This window comes from Pocillopora damicornis, chromosome 6 (assembly GCF_964200805.1).
Source record: "Pocillopora damicornis chromosome 6, jaPocDami1.2, whole genome shotgun sequence".
In the NCBI taxonomy this organism is placed as follows: domain Eukaryota; kingdom Metazoa; phylum Cnidaria; class Anthozoa; order Scleractinia; family Pocilloporidae; genus Pocillopora; species Pocillopora damicornis.
This window is the reverse complement of record NC_142675.1, coordinates 11,717,539-11,733,320: the sequence shown is the minus strand read 5'-3', so window position 1 is coordinate 11,733,320 and position 15,782 is coordinate 11,717,539. Positions and strand designations below refer to the sequence as shown.

At 36.1% G+C, this 15,782-nt stretch overlaps 2 protein-coding genes across 3 annotated transcripts; both read left to right on the top strand.

Annotated features, from left to right (window-relative positions):
* Positions 1-1,626: 1,626 nt before the first annotated feature.
* LOC149043981 (igLON family member 5-like) lies at positions 1,627-6,323 on the top strand. Its single transcript, XM_089210806.1, has 6 exons — positions 1,627-1,667; positions 2,299-2,597; positions 4,262-4,495; positions 5,296-5,399; positions 5,513-5,571; positions 5,672-6,323. The coding sequence occupies exons 1-6, from the start codon at positions 1,627-1,629 to the stop codon at positions 5,880-5,882; spliced, it is 948 nt and encodes a 315-aa protein (XP_089066932.1). The 3' UTR covers positions 5,883-6,323.
* Positions 6,305-15,419, top strand: LOC149043980 (proto-oncogene tyrosine-protein kinase receptor Ret-like). Of its 2 annotated transcripts, XM_089209084.1 has the most exons (13): positions 6,305-6,323; positions 6,719-6,835; positions 7,249-7,267; positions 8,695-8,737; positions 9,051-9,336; positions 10,220-10,330; positions 12,474-12,664; positions 12,856-12,978; positions 13,187-13,257; positions 13,573-13,613; positions 13,844-13,940; positions 14,072-14,171; positions 14,702-15,419. In XM_089209084.1, the coding sequence occupies exons 2-13, from the start codon at positions 6,802-6,804 to the stop codon at positions 14,765-14,767; spliced, it is 1,182 nt and encodes a 393-aa protein (XP_089065210.1). In that variant the 5' UTR covers positions 6,305-6,323; positions 6,719-6,801; the 3' UTR covers positions 14,768-15,419. The 2 variants fall into 2 exon arrangements, with proteins under 2 accessions (XP_089065210.1, XP_089065211.1); XM_089209085.1 differs by lacking the exon at positions 6,305-6,323 and having other exon boundaries at positions 6,756-6,835; positions 9,058-9,336.
* Positions 15,420-15,782: the final 363 nt, after the last annotated feature.

The window sequence follows — 15,782 nt, the reverse complement described above, 5'->3', positions numbered from 1 at the left end:
TTACATATCATTTTAGGTCCCATTTGAATCAAACACCCAAAATGCATATACCATTAACTTAAAAATTGGGATGCACCTTGAGAAAAGGGAAAAATAATTACTGCATGGGAGGATTTAGGTAACCCAAACTTCCATCACATTCTGTTTACCTCAGTAATCATATGTTATTGTGATAGGAGTGTGATCACAAAATAACACATGATCTTTGTTTGCAATCACCCCTTTTTCATCTGTGGGAAGAAACAATTAGACAGATTTCAACAGTGTAAAGGATACTAATATACCAAGCAATGGTTGCAACCCAGTCTGCTTGTAGTGGTGGTGTGACCACAAAGCAACAATAAACTTGCCTATTTCATCAGATTTTCCAACCTCTAACATAGTACTGTCTGTTAGTACTACATTTGGTTACATTCAAGTGTAATTTTATTTGTAAACCTCGCATGGATAACATGTGAAAAAACAGTCAACCTAAAAAGAAATCAAGCAATTAATTACATGTATTAAAGGGTTCAAGGTAAATTCAAATCCAAAGAGATGTTGATTACTATATGCTGGGAAACTTGCATGTGTAACTGCAGGCAAAAGTCTTTTTACACTCAATATATTTAAATTTTATCAGAAAGATCTTAATTTACCCTCTAAGCAAGTACAGAATGCAATTATCTTTGAAAAGCTAGTCAGTATACTGACTTAATTAAGAGGATACCCCAACATTCAACTCTGTGTAGCCAATTTTGAATATTACTGTCATTTGCTTTGTGGTTTTTCTGTCAAGTTTGCTCATCAAAATTTTACTGATATGTGCTATGGTTTTTCGGTTGGTATTGTGAGAGTCTTTGGGTCCAATATCAAGGCTTTTCAATAATGTGTTAAAAGAAGGAACACTTACATGAAAACTACATTGTGCAATGAGTGGCAAAAGTTTCAGCATGCTCTACTAATTTTTTATTTTTTCCTATAACCTTCCTCCATTTGAATGTTTCCTGGTGTTACAAAATGGTGACTAATTTCAGGCAATATTTTTCTGGGGGAAGGTGGGACTCATAAGTAACTTATTCCAGATGAATCACAAGATTTCTATTTATTATGTTGAATGGAAGGTTGTCATCCACCTCCTTTTGGCACTTATTGTACAGTGTTGGTATGTTTTCTTTTGTTCCAAAGGTTTGTACAGACACAATATTACACTTTTGGGTGTTCACATGTCAAGGTATAGTTCAGTATGTCAATGGATATACAAAAGCATCCAAGGGAGTCCCAGATAGTTTCCTGCGAAACCATAATTTAGTTAGCAGTTTCACATGCAGAGCATGGTTCGATTCTTATAGACAGCAATTTTATTTCAAGTTAGAGTGGCTTGAACTTGCTGCAGGAGCACCTCTTGATAGCTGCATGTTGCAAGCAATCAGGGAAGATTGCTTAAACCACAAGCCCTTCTCAATTTCAGCAAGTTTTTTTTTGTCATTCCTCTTGGAATTTCTTTTATTTCTTGCTCTTACTCCCAACCTCCTTATTGGCTCACAGTCAATGACTATTTTCCATTTTGTCTTCAACCATTCACAGCCTACTTTAATATACAGAGGTATAGTAAAGGAGATGTTTTCAGGATTGAAATAAAAAACCATGGTGTTTTGCTGCCCAAAACATTGTGGGAGTCAGTTATGGTGACATGTTATAATTGGCTATTCACACTTTGGTGGGCTGAAGTCCCCAAAGAAATTATTTTTCTAAAAGACTGTTGTTGTAAATACTCCTGTGGATCTCAATATTAATTTCTACTCAATTACTTCTTGGAAACTGCACTTAAAAATAATATTATATTAATACTTAGTTTAAGCTGAGAAAAGAATTCAGAAAAAGTTAGTGCCCTTTTGAAGGTCCACTCAATTTCTTAACCCTTTACCTCCTATGACTGACTGAGAGAATTTCTCCTTACATTGTCAATACAATTTAAAGCATAATTATAAGTGATGAGAATATAGTTAAACACCAATTAGAGGATTGCTAGTTGATCCAACACCAAATTCTCCAAATTGACGTCATAAGAATTGTATGGCAGACTGTACGGAGAATTACTAATGAGATCTTGGGAGTTAAAGGGTTAAGGCAGACATTTGGGCATATGAAAGCTCTAATCCATGGAATGTTCTTGTTTAATAACTTGTTTGCACATCATAACACATGTGAATTTCATTTGCATGAGCAAGGTTTACGAAGAACGTTTTAAAATCATGTTAACAGTATTGCTTTTGCACATTGCTTATATGTGTACATGCCATTCAGTTATCTCTGAAGTTTACTTGCAACTGTTTTATTTCTCTTAGTTCTAACACATATCCCTGAAATTAGTGGTGAATCAAATGTTCCTGAAGGCAGCAACTTGCAATTAATCTGCAATGCTTCAGGTCGGCCAGAACCAAACATCACTTGGACCAAAGGAAAGCCTGGGAACCAAGGAAATACTGGTGTGGTGGAAAAAGGAAAGGTGCTGAGTATAACAAACATCAACAGGAATAATGCTGAAGAATATACCTGTACAGCATATAATGGCTTTGGTAAACCAGAGAATCGAACAGTTTATGTGAATGTTACTTGTGAGTATGCAGTGAAAAAGCTTTGACTGATGTTAAACAGAGATGCACTTTCCATATATTTTCTATGTTGTAATGTGTGCTGTCAATTACTTGCATTGATGTGTGGCTAAGTACATCCATGCAGGGCTCAAAGCTCAATTTTTTAGAAAATCACCTTCTGGGGACATTCCATTGTAAAATGGTTGCCATATAAAACAAATATTGACAAAAAAAAACTCACAGATGGAAAGATATTTCACAATCCTGCACTACATGAGGTATTTAGGGAGACAAGTGACACATTCGCCACACTTTCATTTGCCAACTTGGTATGTTCACTCCCTTGCTGATGAAAAGATTGTAGTAATGGTCAGGAGAGAGAGAATGAAGAAACTCTGATTTCAAGAAGCAGAAATGATTACTAGAAAGTTTTTGAGACATAGTAAAAAATCATTTTTAACATGATTTTGGTCTATAATGCTCAGCTGGGAAACATCTCATGTTAGAAGTGAGCTGAAATAGTGTTATTAAAGCCTTTGATATTGGGAATAACATCTTTAGTCACTGGATATTTAGTCACCATACTTCTCATCTTAAAAATTTAAGATTAGATGGTTTGGTTAGGTGCTACTGAAGGCTACTTTAGCCTTTTTTGAAACTGGTCCTTTGTCAATAATTTTATTTTCACAGCTTTAAATCTCATGTGGCATAACCAAATAGAATACACGATGATCTATATTTGCTTGCTTTTGGTTGTAAAGCATCCCAAAAATTAAAATACGGTCAAAACCTTTTGAAATGGAAATGCTGATGAAAAGACATTTATGTTTTCATTGCTTGGAAAATGTAAGTAGTCAGCTATTGTACAGAGCTCTTTCCTGAGTTGCATCCATGTAAAGAAAGTGGTTCCTATTTCATTATCATATGGTTACATATGGAATGGATGTGTCAGAAACTTTAAGTGCAGGAAAATTCATTGATAATTTGTCCAATTAAGGATCAATAAATTTGTCACGTTTTTTCCTTCCTTTTTTTTAATCTGTTGGTTACCAATTGGTAGCTTTTGTTTAAATTTTATTTGCTAAATATATTTTTTGCTTTCCATGGAGACCAAAATGGTTGCAGCTTGAAATACTGCATTGTTTTGGGAAGTGTTCACTCACCCCTGTAAATGTAAACCCCTCTTAAAATTAAGATTAGAATTGTTGTGTTAGGAGATTCCAGTGCTCCACCGTCTGGGTGAGCAAATATGTTCAGTTGATGCTGATTTGGAAATCTTTAACAAATCAGTTCAACATATCTCAAAAGATGTCAGCTGGAAAATTTGAAATATCCCATTAATGGTTTTTTTAGTGTCAACCTGGAAAAGTTCTCTGGTGAATTACTGGATTCTATGAAAATTTGATTACCAGTAATTTATTTAACGTACATCTATGAGGATCACCCAATTAACATCCAGACAATTGCAATTTCATTGAAACCACAGGAGAATGTTTTGCAAACCCACACAAGTGAATCCATGCAACTAAGAGACATCAGACTAGAAAAAAAATACCCTTTTGTATACAAGTTTACCGGTAAGGTTGGACCCCTTACAGTAGCTGTTAAAGACAAGTCACTTAGATGCATCTTTGTATAGATGCTGTTTTTTTAATCTGATTTTTATTTTCCAATTTGATGTACAGATGGACCTAAGAATGTTACTGTTGAACTTGAGGCTATTGTTGGTGTACAACAAAGTGTAACTCTTAACTGTGAAGCAGAAGGAAACCCTCCACCTACTTACACTTGGACTCCATGTGACCCAAAACAAGTTTGTAACAAGAGTACTCTTCATATTTCACAAGTCCTTAATGATGCCAACTACACCTGCAGAGTGGCCAATGCATATGGAGATGATTCAAAAACTGCCAATGTTTGTAAGTCATATGTACATTGTAGTTGTTGTGTCGTCTAGACTCAGTCAAGTTACTCCTTTGATTGCTATTGCTCAACTGAACTTTATTAAAGAATCAACAAGCTATATTCACAATACAATACTAGGAATCAGTAATACTACTTTTACATAGGAATGTACTTTTACAATCATGTGCCGATCGTGTCTTACAGGATATAGTGTGACTATAGTAACGCTTAGGTAACGCAATACACTACAGTAGTCATGCATCTAACAGCTGTATCTTCATACATGTACCAACATGACATTTTGATTGGGTTCTTAGAGTTGAACCAGGGGTTAGCCTGCCAGGTTATAAAAGCCCAAATAGTGTCTTTACTTTGACTTGATGGATAACTCTCTGGTTTCTTTACATGATTACAATGTACATGTTATACGTTGATTATGGTATTACAATAACATGTAAAATGCAAAGGAATCTATGCAGTAATTAAACTTCAGGTGGCTTCAGGTATCAAAAGAAGGGAAAAAAACTTTGGTCAAGGCTTCTGACAATGTACAGGAGAAATTGTAATTGTGTGGGAGCTTTTGGGGTAAATTGAGATGAGGTTTTTGTTCTTTCATCTTTTAGTCATTGTAAGCTGAATTACTCAGGACCTACATATTTAACTGAAAGCAACAGACATCTCAATCATCTCTGAGGTTGAATAACCTTAGAACAGTCCTAAAGTTTTTACAAAACCCTGGCTTTCAAATGGAATACCTGTATCAATAAAAAGATTCAGTACTTCTTTTAGTAATGATTTTTCTCCTACTTCACAGACATTGGAGGAAATGTGATTAACATAACTATTGTCATCATAAGTGAAATATGTATAGATGGAAAATACAACCACTTCTTATTACTGGAGAAATTAAAAAAACCAGTAAGTTGATGTACATATAACTTGGATATTGCTGGCAAAGCTATTAACTAAACATATCCTAGTTCACATTGGGGTGATTTTTTAAGACAAATGATTGAAATGCTTACTTGCAGCTTGAGGAGGCTTTTGCTGATAAACCTGGCTATGAAGGAATGCAGTTGATAGGTGTGAGGTATGTGAATCAATTAGATTTAGAAATTTTATCGTTTGCTCTTTTGTTATCTGTTTTCCATTTCATGTCACTCTAACCCTCAGTTAATGTCTGTCCCAAGGTGTGGAAGTATCATTGTTGACCTTGCACTGAAATTCAACTCCACAACAAAGGAACAAGATGTTATCATGATGCTTAATGATGCTGTGAAAGATGGGAAGCTGGGAGAGTTCGGTGTTGTTGCCATAAAAATGAAAAGACCTGATGTGGAACCAACAAGTAGAGGTGCCACATCATCATTTGATGGGTCCTATGGGGGTAAGTCCTCATAGCCCTTCATACAAAAGTTTTGCAAGTTGATTTATGAATGTCCTTGCCCTGCACTTGGTTGTAAGCATATTTTTGGTGTGAATAAAATATATTTTTGAAAGTTACTGTGTATAACTCAAAAATTGGTACTGTGGCAGGTTTATACAGAGATCTGAAAACTTGGCGTGTAATGGTAATGATAACATTGACAACTACAGCCAGCCTCAATTTGAAAGCAATTACCAGCCAACTGAATCAAGCTGTAATTTTTGAGTCCAAGGACACAATTTTGCTTGTATTACATTAACCTTAATACGCTTGCATCTTTCTGGTTGAGGAAACAATTTTATAGCTTTCCTTTTAATAAGCTTTAAATATTTGTAATGGTGTCAGATTACAATCATGATTTTCTTTTATTTTCTGTTTCATTTCATCAACATGACAAACCCTGGCCGCAGAAAAAGGTGAGATCTGATTATGCCAGACTTTATGTAAAAGTTTGCGGATTGAGGAGTGGGTGGCTCTATCTTGTTTTTGCTGTGAATAACCAATAAAAAGTTGTAGTTTAAAAGCTTTTAAAGAGGGCAGAGTGTTCGATATAAATTATCCTGTATTTCTTTCAACCTTGCATGAGCAGAATTTTCGTCCATATATTTTTCTTAACAAGAGAATAATTACGCATTGCTGCCTGTTTAGTTCTATATATGTAATGAATTGTATCACAAAAATTTGTGGGAAGAAGATAGATTGAGTTCTGACTGAATTTAAAATGTTTCCTGACAATAACAGGAGTACAGAGGCAGCTTCTTTATCGTAAGATCATTGAAAAAAATTATCTGAAGCTTATCATGCATTGTAGGTACCATAGCTATCATTTTTGGTGCAGTGTTTGGATCAGTTGCTGCACTGGCTGTTGCTGGAATATTAGTTTGGTGGACTTGCATGAAAAAGAGGCGCAACACGGATGGCACTAAAGGTAAGGTTGATAAATACGCTCTCAAATGAACACTAGTGTTGGCATCCTAGAAATATATCTTTAATAATTTTCCTTTCTTCTAGGACTAAGTGCAATGTTCAGCTCACTATCCACTGCATTATAATCTTTGCTTAAGCGATGTCTATATTTTTGATAGATAACTTTTAAAACAGTGTATTGTAAACTATAATAATTTGTTTTGTTGTTATCTATTTTGTGGTTAGCTAGTGACAGTTAAAAGACCTCGCATGACATTGTATGCTTTTTAAGACTCGATTCGATGTACATAAAACAGACTTTACTTTGATTGTGACAGAAAAATTTTGCTTAATGTCGAGTATTTATTGTTTTGTTCTGTTTTGGTTTCCTTTTTATTTTTCTGTTTTGTTTTTTTTTCTTTTTTTTCACTACAGAGATGGTGATGAACCAAAGGTGAGATTTTTCTACCAAAATGTTGCTGTCTACTTGCATCATTCCTTTACGGCTTGATCGTTTTAATAATTTCAACACCACACTGTTTTCATGTGAATGTTTTCGATTGATCCAATTACCACTAACTTTAAGGCACTGACTTGTGCTGCAAGAGTGCCTTAAATACACAGTACAGTGCCACCATATTAACTGTTGGACAATGAATGTATTGGTTGTCACTTGTACAATAAGCGAAATCTTAATGAGCTGTAGAAAAGCTTAAAGAAAAAAGAACAAAAAAATTAATTAAAAAAACAAAACAAAACAAAACAAAATTTTTTATATATATAGATATGCAAGGTCGCTGCGTGTTAGTCCAGGCCAAAGTACCAGTGTTTTAGGTGTCCCTTATTAGTTGAGTGATCTTCCCTCAGTGATCTCACTATGACTCATGAATTAAGTGCTATTGTTATCATTGTTATCATAAGTAACGGCAATAGGACTGAGCTGAGTCCAATTTGGTCTGTAATCCTGGAGTGATTTAAAGAAATCGGACGACCGCAGAGCAGGAGTCTGATTTGTTAATTACAAGTTAATCAAAAGTAGGACAAAATTGAAGAAACTATGCGTTTTATTAAAAATAAAAACAAAGCAAAAAACAATTGGTAATTTGGTGAAGTACACAACAACAGTGCATGCACATGATGCGAACTATCCAATAACTCAGTCCATTCACAAGCATGACTTGTACACTGTCCTTAATTAGTGCCCAAACTGGGGCTTGTGGTAACCAATCACGTTTGTGAAATTTATAGTTTTGATTGTTATTATTATTATTATTATTATTATTATCATTACTATTATTACTATTATTATCAGTCTTATTATCCTTGCCATTATCATTATTATCATTATCATTGTTCCAAAAGTATTCTCTTACATGTACAATGCTGGTGACATGCAGTTGAGTCTTTATGGTCGACCAATTTGTAGAGCCTTCAGTGAGAAATTTTTCTTAATCTGACGATAATACTGTTGTCGTTGACTATATATTTAGAAGTTTCGTGCAGATTAAGTCTGTTTTTCTTCGGTAACAGAAAAACCACTCTGAGCACATGATACTTTTCTCCACTTCTCGTAACTGGGGGAAATGAAACTTTCAATGCTTGAATGCAGAGGATGTGAAACCTTCTCTGGCTATTTAAATTAAACTTCCCTTAAGACAATCACATATGAGAAGCTCAGGGCAAGTCTACTCTGCTCATATAGTCTGCCTGTAGAGGGAGGGTGCGGCTACATTCAGGCTATGACTGTAGCCAAGCCTATATCCAGTTTCCAGCTGCTATTTTCACTGGACTATGCTGTCTGGAATGTTTTTCTATTATTTAGGATTTTTCAGTTAGAGAGAATTGGGTTTGTTGTGTAATATATTTGATTCTCTGTTTCAGAACATTTGGAAATTCAAGAAATGAAACAAAAGGAAGTACTAATGTAGGTTGCGTGATGAAATTAATTTGATTCCTTCATGTAAAGATATGTTTTCCTGTAGTCCTAGGTGTGTTTCGTTTTTACGTTGCTCTCTTTACTAAGAGTCTTCCCATTGTGGTTTACAGTTTACCTCAATCCAGAAAGTTATATCTGGTACAGATTTTAGGACGATTATTCACTGGAATTTTTAAATAAGTCTAAGTATATAGTGGTCTATTTTTCATGAGACAGCTGGTCTGAAGATTTGAAATAGTTTCCAAGCTCGTTGGGTAGTTTTATCATCTTTTAATGAATTGGAAACAATTTTTTGTTTGAGATTGCAGTCGAATTGTCTACTTGTAAACCTTCTCAAAGCCATTACATGGCACTGGATGACAGAACTCGTTCACAATTGATGGCAGATACCAGTCCACTCAGCACTGAACAAATCAGCGAGTACGCTTCTCTTAATCCATACGCACGCTTCTGGGAAACTCCAAGAGAACATGTGACGATGAAGCAGATCGTTGGAAAAGGTGCTTTTGGTCAGGTTGCCAAGGCAACAGCTGTTAACCTACATGGAAGAGCCAAGGAGACGCTCGTAGCAGTTAAAATGTTGAAAGGTACCAAGAAATAAAGTCATGTTTTACTTGGTCTTTGAACTGACTTAGAAGTCTGCCCAAATTGTTTCGTCTTGTTTTATATTGTTTTGTTCTAATTTTAATTATATGCTTCTGCATAATTTCCAAGCTCCTGTTTAGAGAAATCACATTCTATAATCACATTATATATGACTATGCCACAGTTATGTGCATAGCTTGAAGCTTGTTCTACTTGATGTAGAAATGGAATTTTAAGATGTAATGTAAAAACATTCCCCCTTGAATGATGGTTGCACTTTAGAGCTTCGGCGCTTTACGTTGACCAAGAAAAACACATTAAATATGATGTATGGTAGAATCGAATGATATCTATTAATCTTTCCACACACACACACACACACACACACACACACACACACACACACACACACACACACACACACACACACACACACACACACACACACACACGCACACACACATATATATATATATATTCATCTATATATATGTGAAAGAATCAAAGAGGACGCATCGATTCTCTGTTACTCTGAGTTTTGCGCCTAAGCGCTCGTCAGACAGACTGACTATATATTCATCTATCTATGTATCTGTCTGTCTGTCTATCTGCGTGTCTGTCGGTCTGTTTGTCTGTCAATCTATCTACCTATCTATCCTATCTAGCTATCGATTTATACCTTCTTTGCCTACCTTTCTATCTATCAATATATCTATACGTCAATCTTTCTTTTCACTATCAATCTGTCGATATGTCAATCTATCTGTCTATCTACTGATTTATCCATCTGTTTTCGTTTACCTATATAATGTTACAGTTGAATGATATGATTGTGATTCATTTGAAATGTTATTCGACGATTGTTGATCGGAAATCCTGTTGCAGAAAACGCTTCTGAATCAGAGAGAAAGGATTTGCTGTCTGAACTTGAATTGATGAAACAACTTAAACCTCATCCTTACGTTATCAAACTCCTGGGATGCGTTACCAAGTCTGGTAAATACTGAAATGTTTATCATCACCAAAAATAGGTTTTAAAATATAAATAAGCATCGTTTTTCTCGGTATGTTGGCGTTTGAGCTTAAGATATCTTTCCTCTTAATTTATATAGTAATTTGTAATGATTTGATGTGGTGCCCGGAGCTCTTATTTACTTTTGGTGGACAACAGGAGGGTGCTTATTTGAAACAGGGCGGTAGTTAGGGACATATAAGAACCAGCAGAAAGTGCGAAACATAGCTTTGATGTTTATTTGAAAAGGAAAACGGGCTTGTTGCCTCTGCATCCTTCCTGGAGAGAACGAAGAGCCAAGCAGACGCGGCAAACAGTTCATTTGTTTGAAGGGACTGTGCACTCACATGTACATAATAGTTGGGAGACTGAGACTAAGGCCACGCTTTTTGTACTGAGGCTACATGTGAAAAATGAACGAAGATGTACCACGGTTGATCTCAATGTACATTTACTTTAACAATGCTATCACCGAAACAGATTAAGGGCGCTCATTGGAATGAGACTGGTAACCCAAAAGGGGCGCTTATTAGAACTAGGACGCTTATTAAGAAAAAAACAAATTCGAGGGGGGCGCTTATTGAGTACAGTACTCAACATTTTACTCTTTAAAAGGGTATCAAGTCGTTTCTTACGCACGGTCGTTTCTTACCGAGCCGTTTCGTACCCAAATTTAGTCCATTCATACCCAGTTTGATTCGGATTGTACCAGAAATGCTTCACGTGCGAGTACATGAACAGATCTCCGTTGTACGACTTTTTCCGCGTACGACAGGCAAGTGGAGTCAAGTGAATAAGATTCAAGCAAAATTCTGTTGTGTGTACTTGTGACCTCGAGAGAAACAACTAGATTATTGCCTCGCGCTAATTGAGTGGTATTTTTTAAATAGAACAAGTCTATTGTTTGCAGTTGTGACTTTGTTATCAACGACAACCAGTGTAATTTTTTGCCTCCCCTTTTTATTAAAGGTAAAAATTTATTTATTCTAACAAAGGAAAACAAACAACATTCGCCAGTCGCGTAAATTAAAATGGACGTCACAGAAAAAAAACTTATTTAACGCAGGGAATATTGCTATTCAAAATAAAAGACCGACCTTTCTTTAAAAATACTTAAGATATAAAACATACTTTATTACTTTTGGTTCGAAACAACCCAACTAACCGGGTACGAATTGACCTGGCTGGGTACGAAACGACTGGTAACCTATTAAAGCGATCTTCGGGTAAAAATAGAGTACGAGTATTCCATCCTTTTTCGGCGAAGTAAAAGAAATCAGCGGAAACAAAACTGACACTGGAAGTGATGGGTACGAACAGTAGAGACCATACTTTTCGTGTGCCTCACATTCAGAGGTCCGCATCGTACTCCTAGTCTAAGCCTAAGTAACTGTCTTGAAATCGATTCTTAGAGTGTCACTGTTAGGATATCTTATCAAACGGATCGATCGCTCAGCGCGCCGTTGATCTTGAGGGAGCCTTTGTTGAAGGGTATAGTCCATTTACCTCGCCCCATCACTCCATTACCTTTTTTTTCCCATTCCTGCTAACTTTTGGGAAAATTCGCTGACCGACGCTTACAGTTTGGGCATATTCTATTCTTGCGTACACGTGTGAGGTCTCAATAGAGTTTATTTGACGGCAGAGAAGTAGGCACACTTTTATACTGTCTGCTAAATAGCAGCGCATGTATAATCAGTAAATGAGATTTAAGATCACTAAAATCTATTGGGGATCAAAAATGGGCTGAGACTAAAACTGCCTTCTTAAGTTTCACGCACATGTTGCGGATGTGGGCCGGTAAGATGTGAATACGCTACGAGGGCGAGAATCTTTCCGGTAGTAGACCGTGAATATAAAACATGACCTGCCTTAAATAAAATTTTAATACGATGTCAGGGCAGTGGAATCGACTTATGGTTACATTGCTTTTAAAAAGATTTACAACAATTGTGAATATAAACGAATCGTACGGTGGTTAATACTTCATTTTCTCATAGACGTTGAATAAACGTCGTACTCTTCCAAGTAACTGTGACTTATATTGGAGAGTGACGTTTCTTTGTAATTTTGCTTCCATCTGCGGCATGTAATCGAGTATTTGCGGAACTTTGTTTGTCTCCCTAGAGCCACTGTTGGTGTTGATCGAATATGTTCCGTTTGGGGATCTGCTGGGTTACCTGAGAAAGAGCCGTGGATTAAATGATACTTACTACAAAGACCCGGGTATCAAACCACAAACAAACCTAACCTCACAGCAGCTGATAAAGTTTGCTTGGCAAATCGCTGATGGAATGTCCTATTTGTCATCGATACCAGTGAGTGATGTAATTATTCTTTGAGAAACATCCCTACAGAATACGGCCTTATTTGTCTCCCAATATACCTCACTTTCTGTTGAATTGTGGAATCGTTGCCTAGGATGTCATCCCATGTCACTGAGTCACCCTTAAGCCTCTCGTTTCGCTAAAGGTTGTTTTCCAAAAGAAACACTTTCTCTTTGTTTAAGGTTATTCATAGAGATCTTGCAGCTCGTAATGTGTTGGTTGGAGAAGGGGAAACGTGCAAAGTGACGGACTTTGGAATGGCCAGAGATGTGCGAGAGGACAACATTTACGAAAAAAAAACTAGGGTATGAATGATTTTGAGAAAAAACAATGTTCTCGTAAGCCTTGGATTGTGTGGGTGAAGATGCCTCTCTGGATTGACTGCTCAAAGAAAACAAGCTCAGTAAATCCTGCTCCGTTTTCTGGAACTTTCGTTTCAGTGTTGTTGCCATTGGGAGCGTTAGTACTTTTTAAGGACTACGCCAACTCCTTACATTTTTGCTTCTTATTCAGGGGCGTCTCCCTGTAAAATGGACTGCCATTGAGGCGTTGCTTTACGGAAAATATTCTACCAGGAGTGATGTGTGAGTACAAGGAAGATATGAACACTGCACTAAGCTTGATGAGAATGGTTTTGTATGAACTGTTTTCAGGTCTGCAAAAAGTTATTTGGTTACTTTTGTATTTGGGTCTTTTTATTTTGCTGGTGTGAGGTCATCTCAGTGAGGAGTGGTTATCCTCATTTTTTATGGGTAGTGATCAGGGATCAACTCCTCTGACACTGCGCATGTGTACCTCCCCACCCCATGTCCCCTTCCCTTCACCACCAAAGATGTTTTAATTACATTTTTGTAGGGAAGAAATTTTACTTCCTTAAATGTATCCCGTTTGTTTTACAGGTGGAGCTACGGGGTTCTCCTCTATGAGATATTCACGATTGGTAAGTTACATGGCAGATTACCAGTCCAGTAATTTTAGCTTCAGCAATTGGGGGGACACGAAGTCGTGAAGTAAGCAGGGTTTACCAGTCTCTTTATAATTAGTTTTCGGTCATACAAAACCAGTTTAGATAGCCAAAGTCGCTGGCCTTAGGCGGAAAAAATTGTTAATGAATATACATCTGTAGAGCATTTCATTTTAGAGTAAGTTAACATTACCTGCTCTATTCAGGTGGTTCACCGTATCCAAGGATGGATGGAAGAAAAATTGCAAACTTACTTCAAGAGGGATACAGAATGCCTAAACCACAACACGTAGATGATAAGTTGTATGATAATATCGTGTTTTTACTGTTTCATGATGGCTTTTCTCGTACGTTAGTATTTGTGCCGCTTTTTGTTTTTTTCTAGGGATAGGTCGAACCGTTTCTAATTAAACTATTTTTGGACGTCCTTTCAGGTATGACATAATGATAAAATGTTGGAAAGACGACCCTAATTTGAGACCATCTTTTGAGAAGTTGAGGAACAAACTCAAAGAAATGGAAAACCGGCACAAGGTAGAATAGAAAATTTTACAAAGAGACTCTTTGTGTTCTTTTTTCCTTTTCAAGGTTTTATTGTTAGAATCTACCACCATCAACTAAACTTGATAATGGTGTCACCATGAAGGCTTCGAAATGTAGTTTATGGTTTCAATTTATTTCGCTTTTACAGCAATTTTTAATTGAGTTTCGAAAGTGGAAAGCGAACGTGAAATCCTAAACTAATCCCAGCCTGATCACAAACGTTTTTCCGCGCTTAAAGGAGGTTGCCTGATTCTACTTTGAGTTCTATTGGTTAAGATTGATGCTAACCTTTGTTCTGATTGATAGTTGTGAATACTTTGGGCTTAGTTTTTCAAGGGTTGGGTTTAGGGTTAGTTGGTTTTTCGACAATCAATCTAAGACTTCTCTATCCAAAATTAACTGTATCAGCAATATACTCTCTTTCTAGGTAAAAATTTGAAGAAACCCTCGAAAGCTTAACAGAGTATAATATAATTTATACCCGTTTTTCATGTTTTTTCGTATATCTATTTTTTTTACAGGGACTGATAAACTTAAAAAATTACGATGATCGACTCTACGTTAATGTCGACGATCTTGCGTTGTGAGCGAGTGATTTCTCCTACAGGAAGGGATGGAGTTATTGACATTGCAGCGTTATGACATCATCTATTTTTCTTATATATTTTACTTTTACCCATATTTTTTGCTGATTAAGTAACTCCTTAAAGCAAGCCGTTTGACAACGAAGCGAGGCGAAGTGCAGCTTTCATATATTCTTACATATTTTTATACTTTTAGTCTTGGAAAGACAAACGATTTTGTATTAACGAGTTTAAAAGCTGCAACCCTAATTTTCCCCCTAGTGTTATATATTTTTTTATAAGTTCTTTTACACAAAACATGTATTTTACTTTAAAATGTCCTACGAATCCACACCAAAAATATTCCAATGTTGCATCTGCTGTCCCTCTTGTTATATTTTGAAATTTAGCGGATGAATCTTTTGTCGTAAAAAAATTCCTTTATTGATTAAGGTGGCCTAGTAGGGAAAACAGTAATATTTTTACAGTAATATTTTTTGAACTTGCGGTTTAACCATGTTTAGATGGTGTTCATCAAGAAAAGTAAGTTTTTCGCCATGTACTGATCAGTTTCATTACAAAATCTTAACTTTTATGAAACTTTCTAAATGGTTGCAATGGGTTTATAATGGCCTAGTTATTCTGTAAAAATAAAGAAAGCAGTTTAAAAATCAAAGGGCTCACTCAGTTTCTATCGATTTTAATTATCCCCTAACATGTTTACAGAGTACTGAGATTCTGATTCCTTTGTTTCACTTAGAATTTTTAACAATGAAAGTCATAATAAGATGTTGTCTCTTTTAAACTGTCCATTATTTAAGTCTTGCATTTCGCTGAAACAAAGTTAAAATTATCTGAGCAAAGTTCAAGCGATTATGGCACTCGATCGGGAAGTTGACAACCAATTAAAGAATTTAACAACAATTACAAGCAGACCAGCAATCTCACAAAATTTCGGTCATTCGCGCTTCACAAGAGAAACGAGAAAATATACAGAAAGCATTATCACACCTTGTTAAATACGGCTTTAGAATGGCTC

Excerpts from the sequence above, each read along its gene's own strand:
- LOC149043981 (XM_089210806.1), top strand. The coding sequence starts at position 1,627 with ATGGTGTTTTGCTGCCCAAAACATTGTGGGAGTCAGTTATG. Across the intron at positions 1,668-2,298 it reads CATTGTGGGAGTCAGTTATG|TTTACTTGCAACTGTTTTAT; the intron begins GTGACATGTTAT and ends TTATCTCTGAAG. Across the intron at positions 5,572-5,671 it reads ATGCAGTTGATAGGTGTGAG|GTGTGGAAGTATCATTGTTG; the intron begins GTATGTGAATCA and ends GTCTGTCCCAAG.
- LOC149043980 (XM_089209084.1), top strand. The coding sequence starts at position 6,802 with ATGAAAAAGAGGCGCAACACGGATGGCACTAAAG. Across the intron at positions 13,614-13,843 it reads CTATGAGATATTCACGATTG|GTGGTTCACCGTATCCAAGG; the intron begins GTAAGTTACATG and ends TGCTCTATTCAG. Across the intron at positions 13,941-14,071 it reads CAACACGTAGATGATAAGTT|GTATGACATAATGATAAAAT; the intron begins GTATGATAATAT and ends ACGTCCTTTCAG.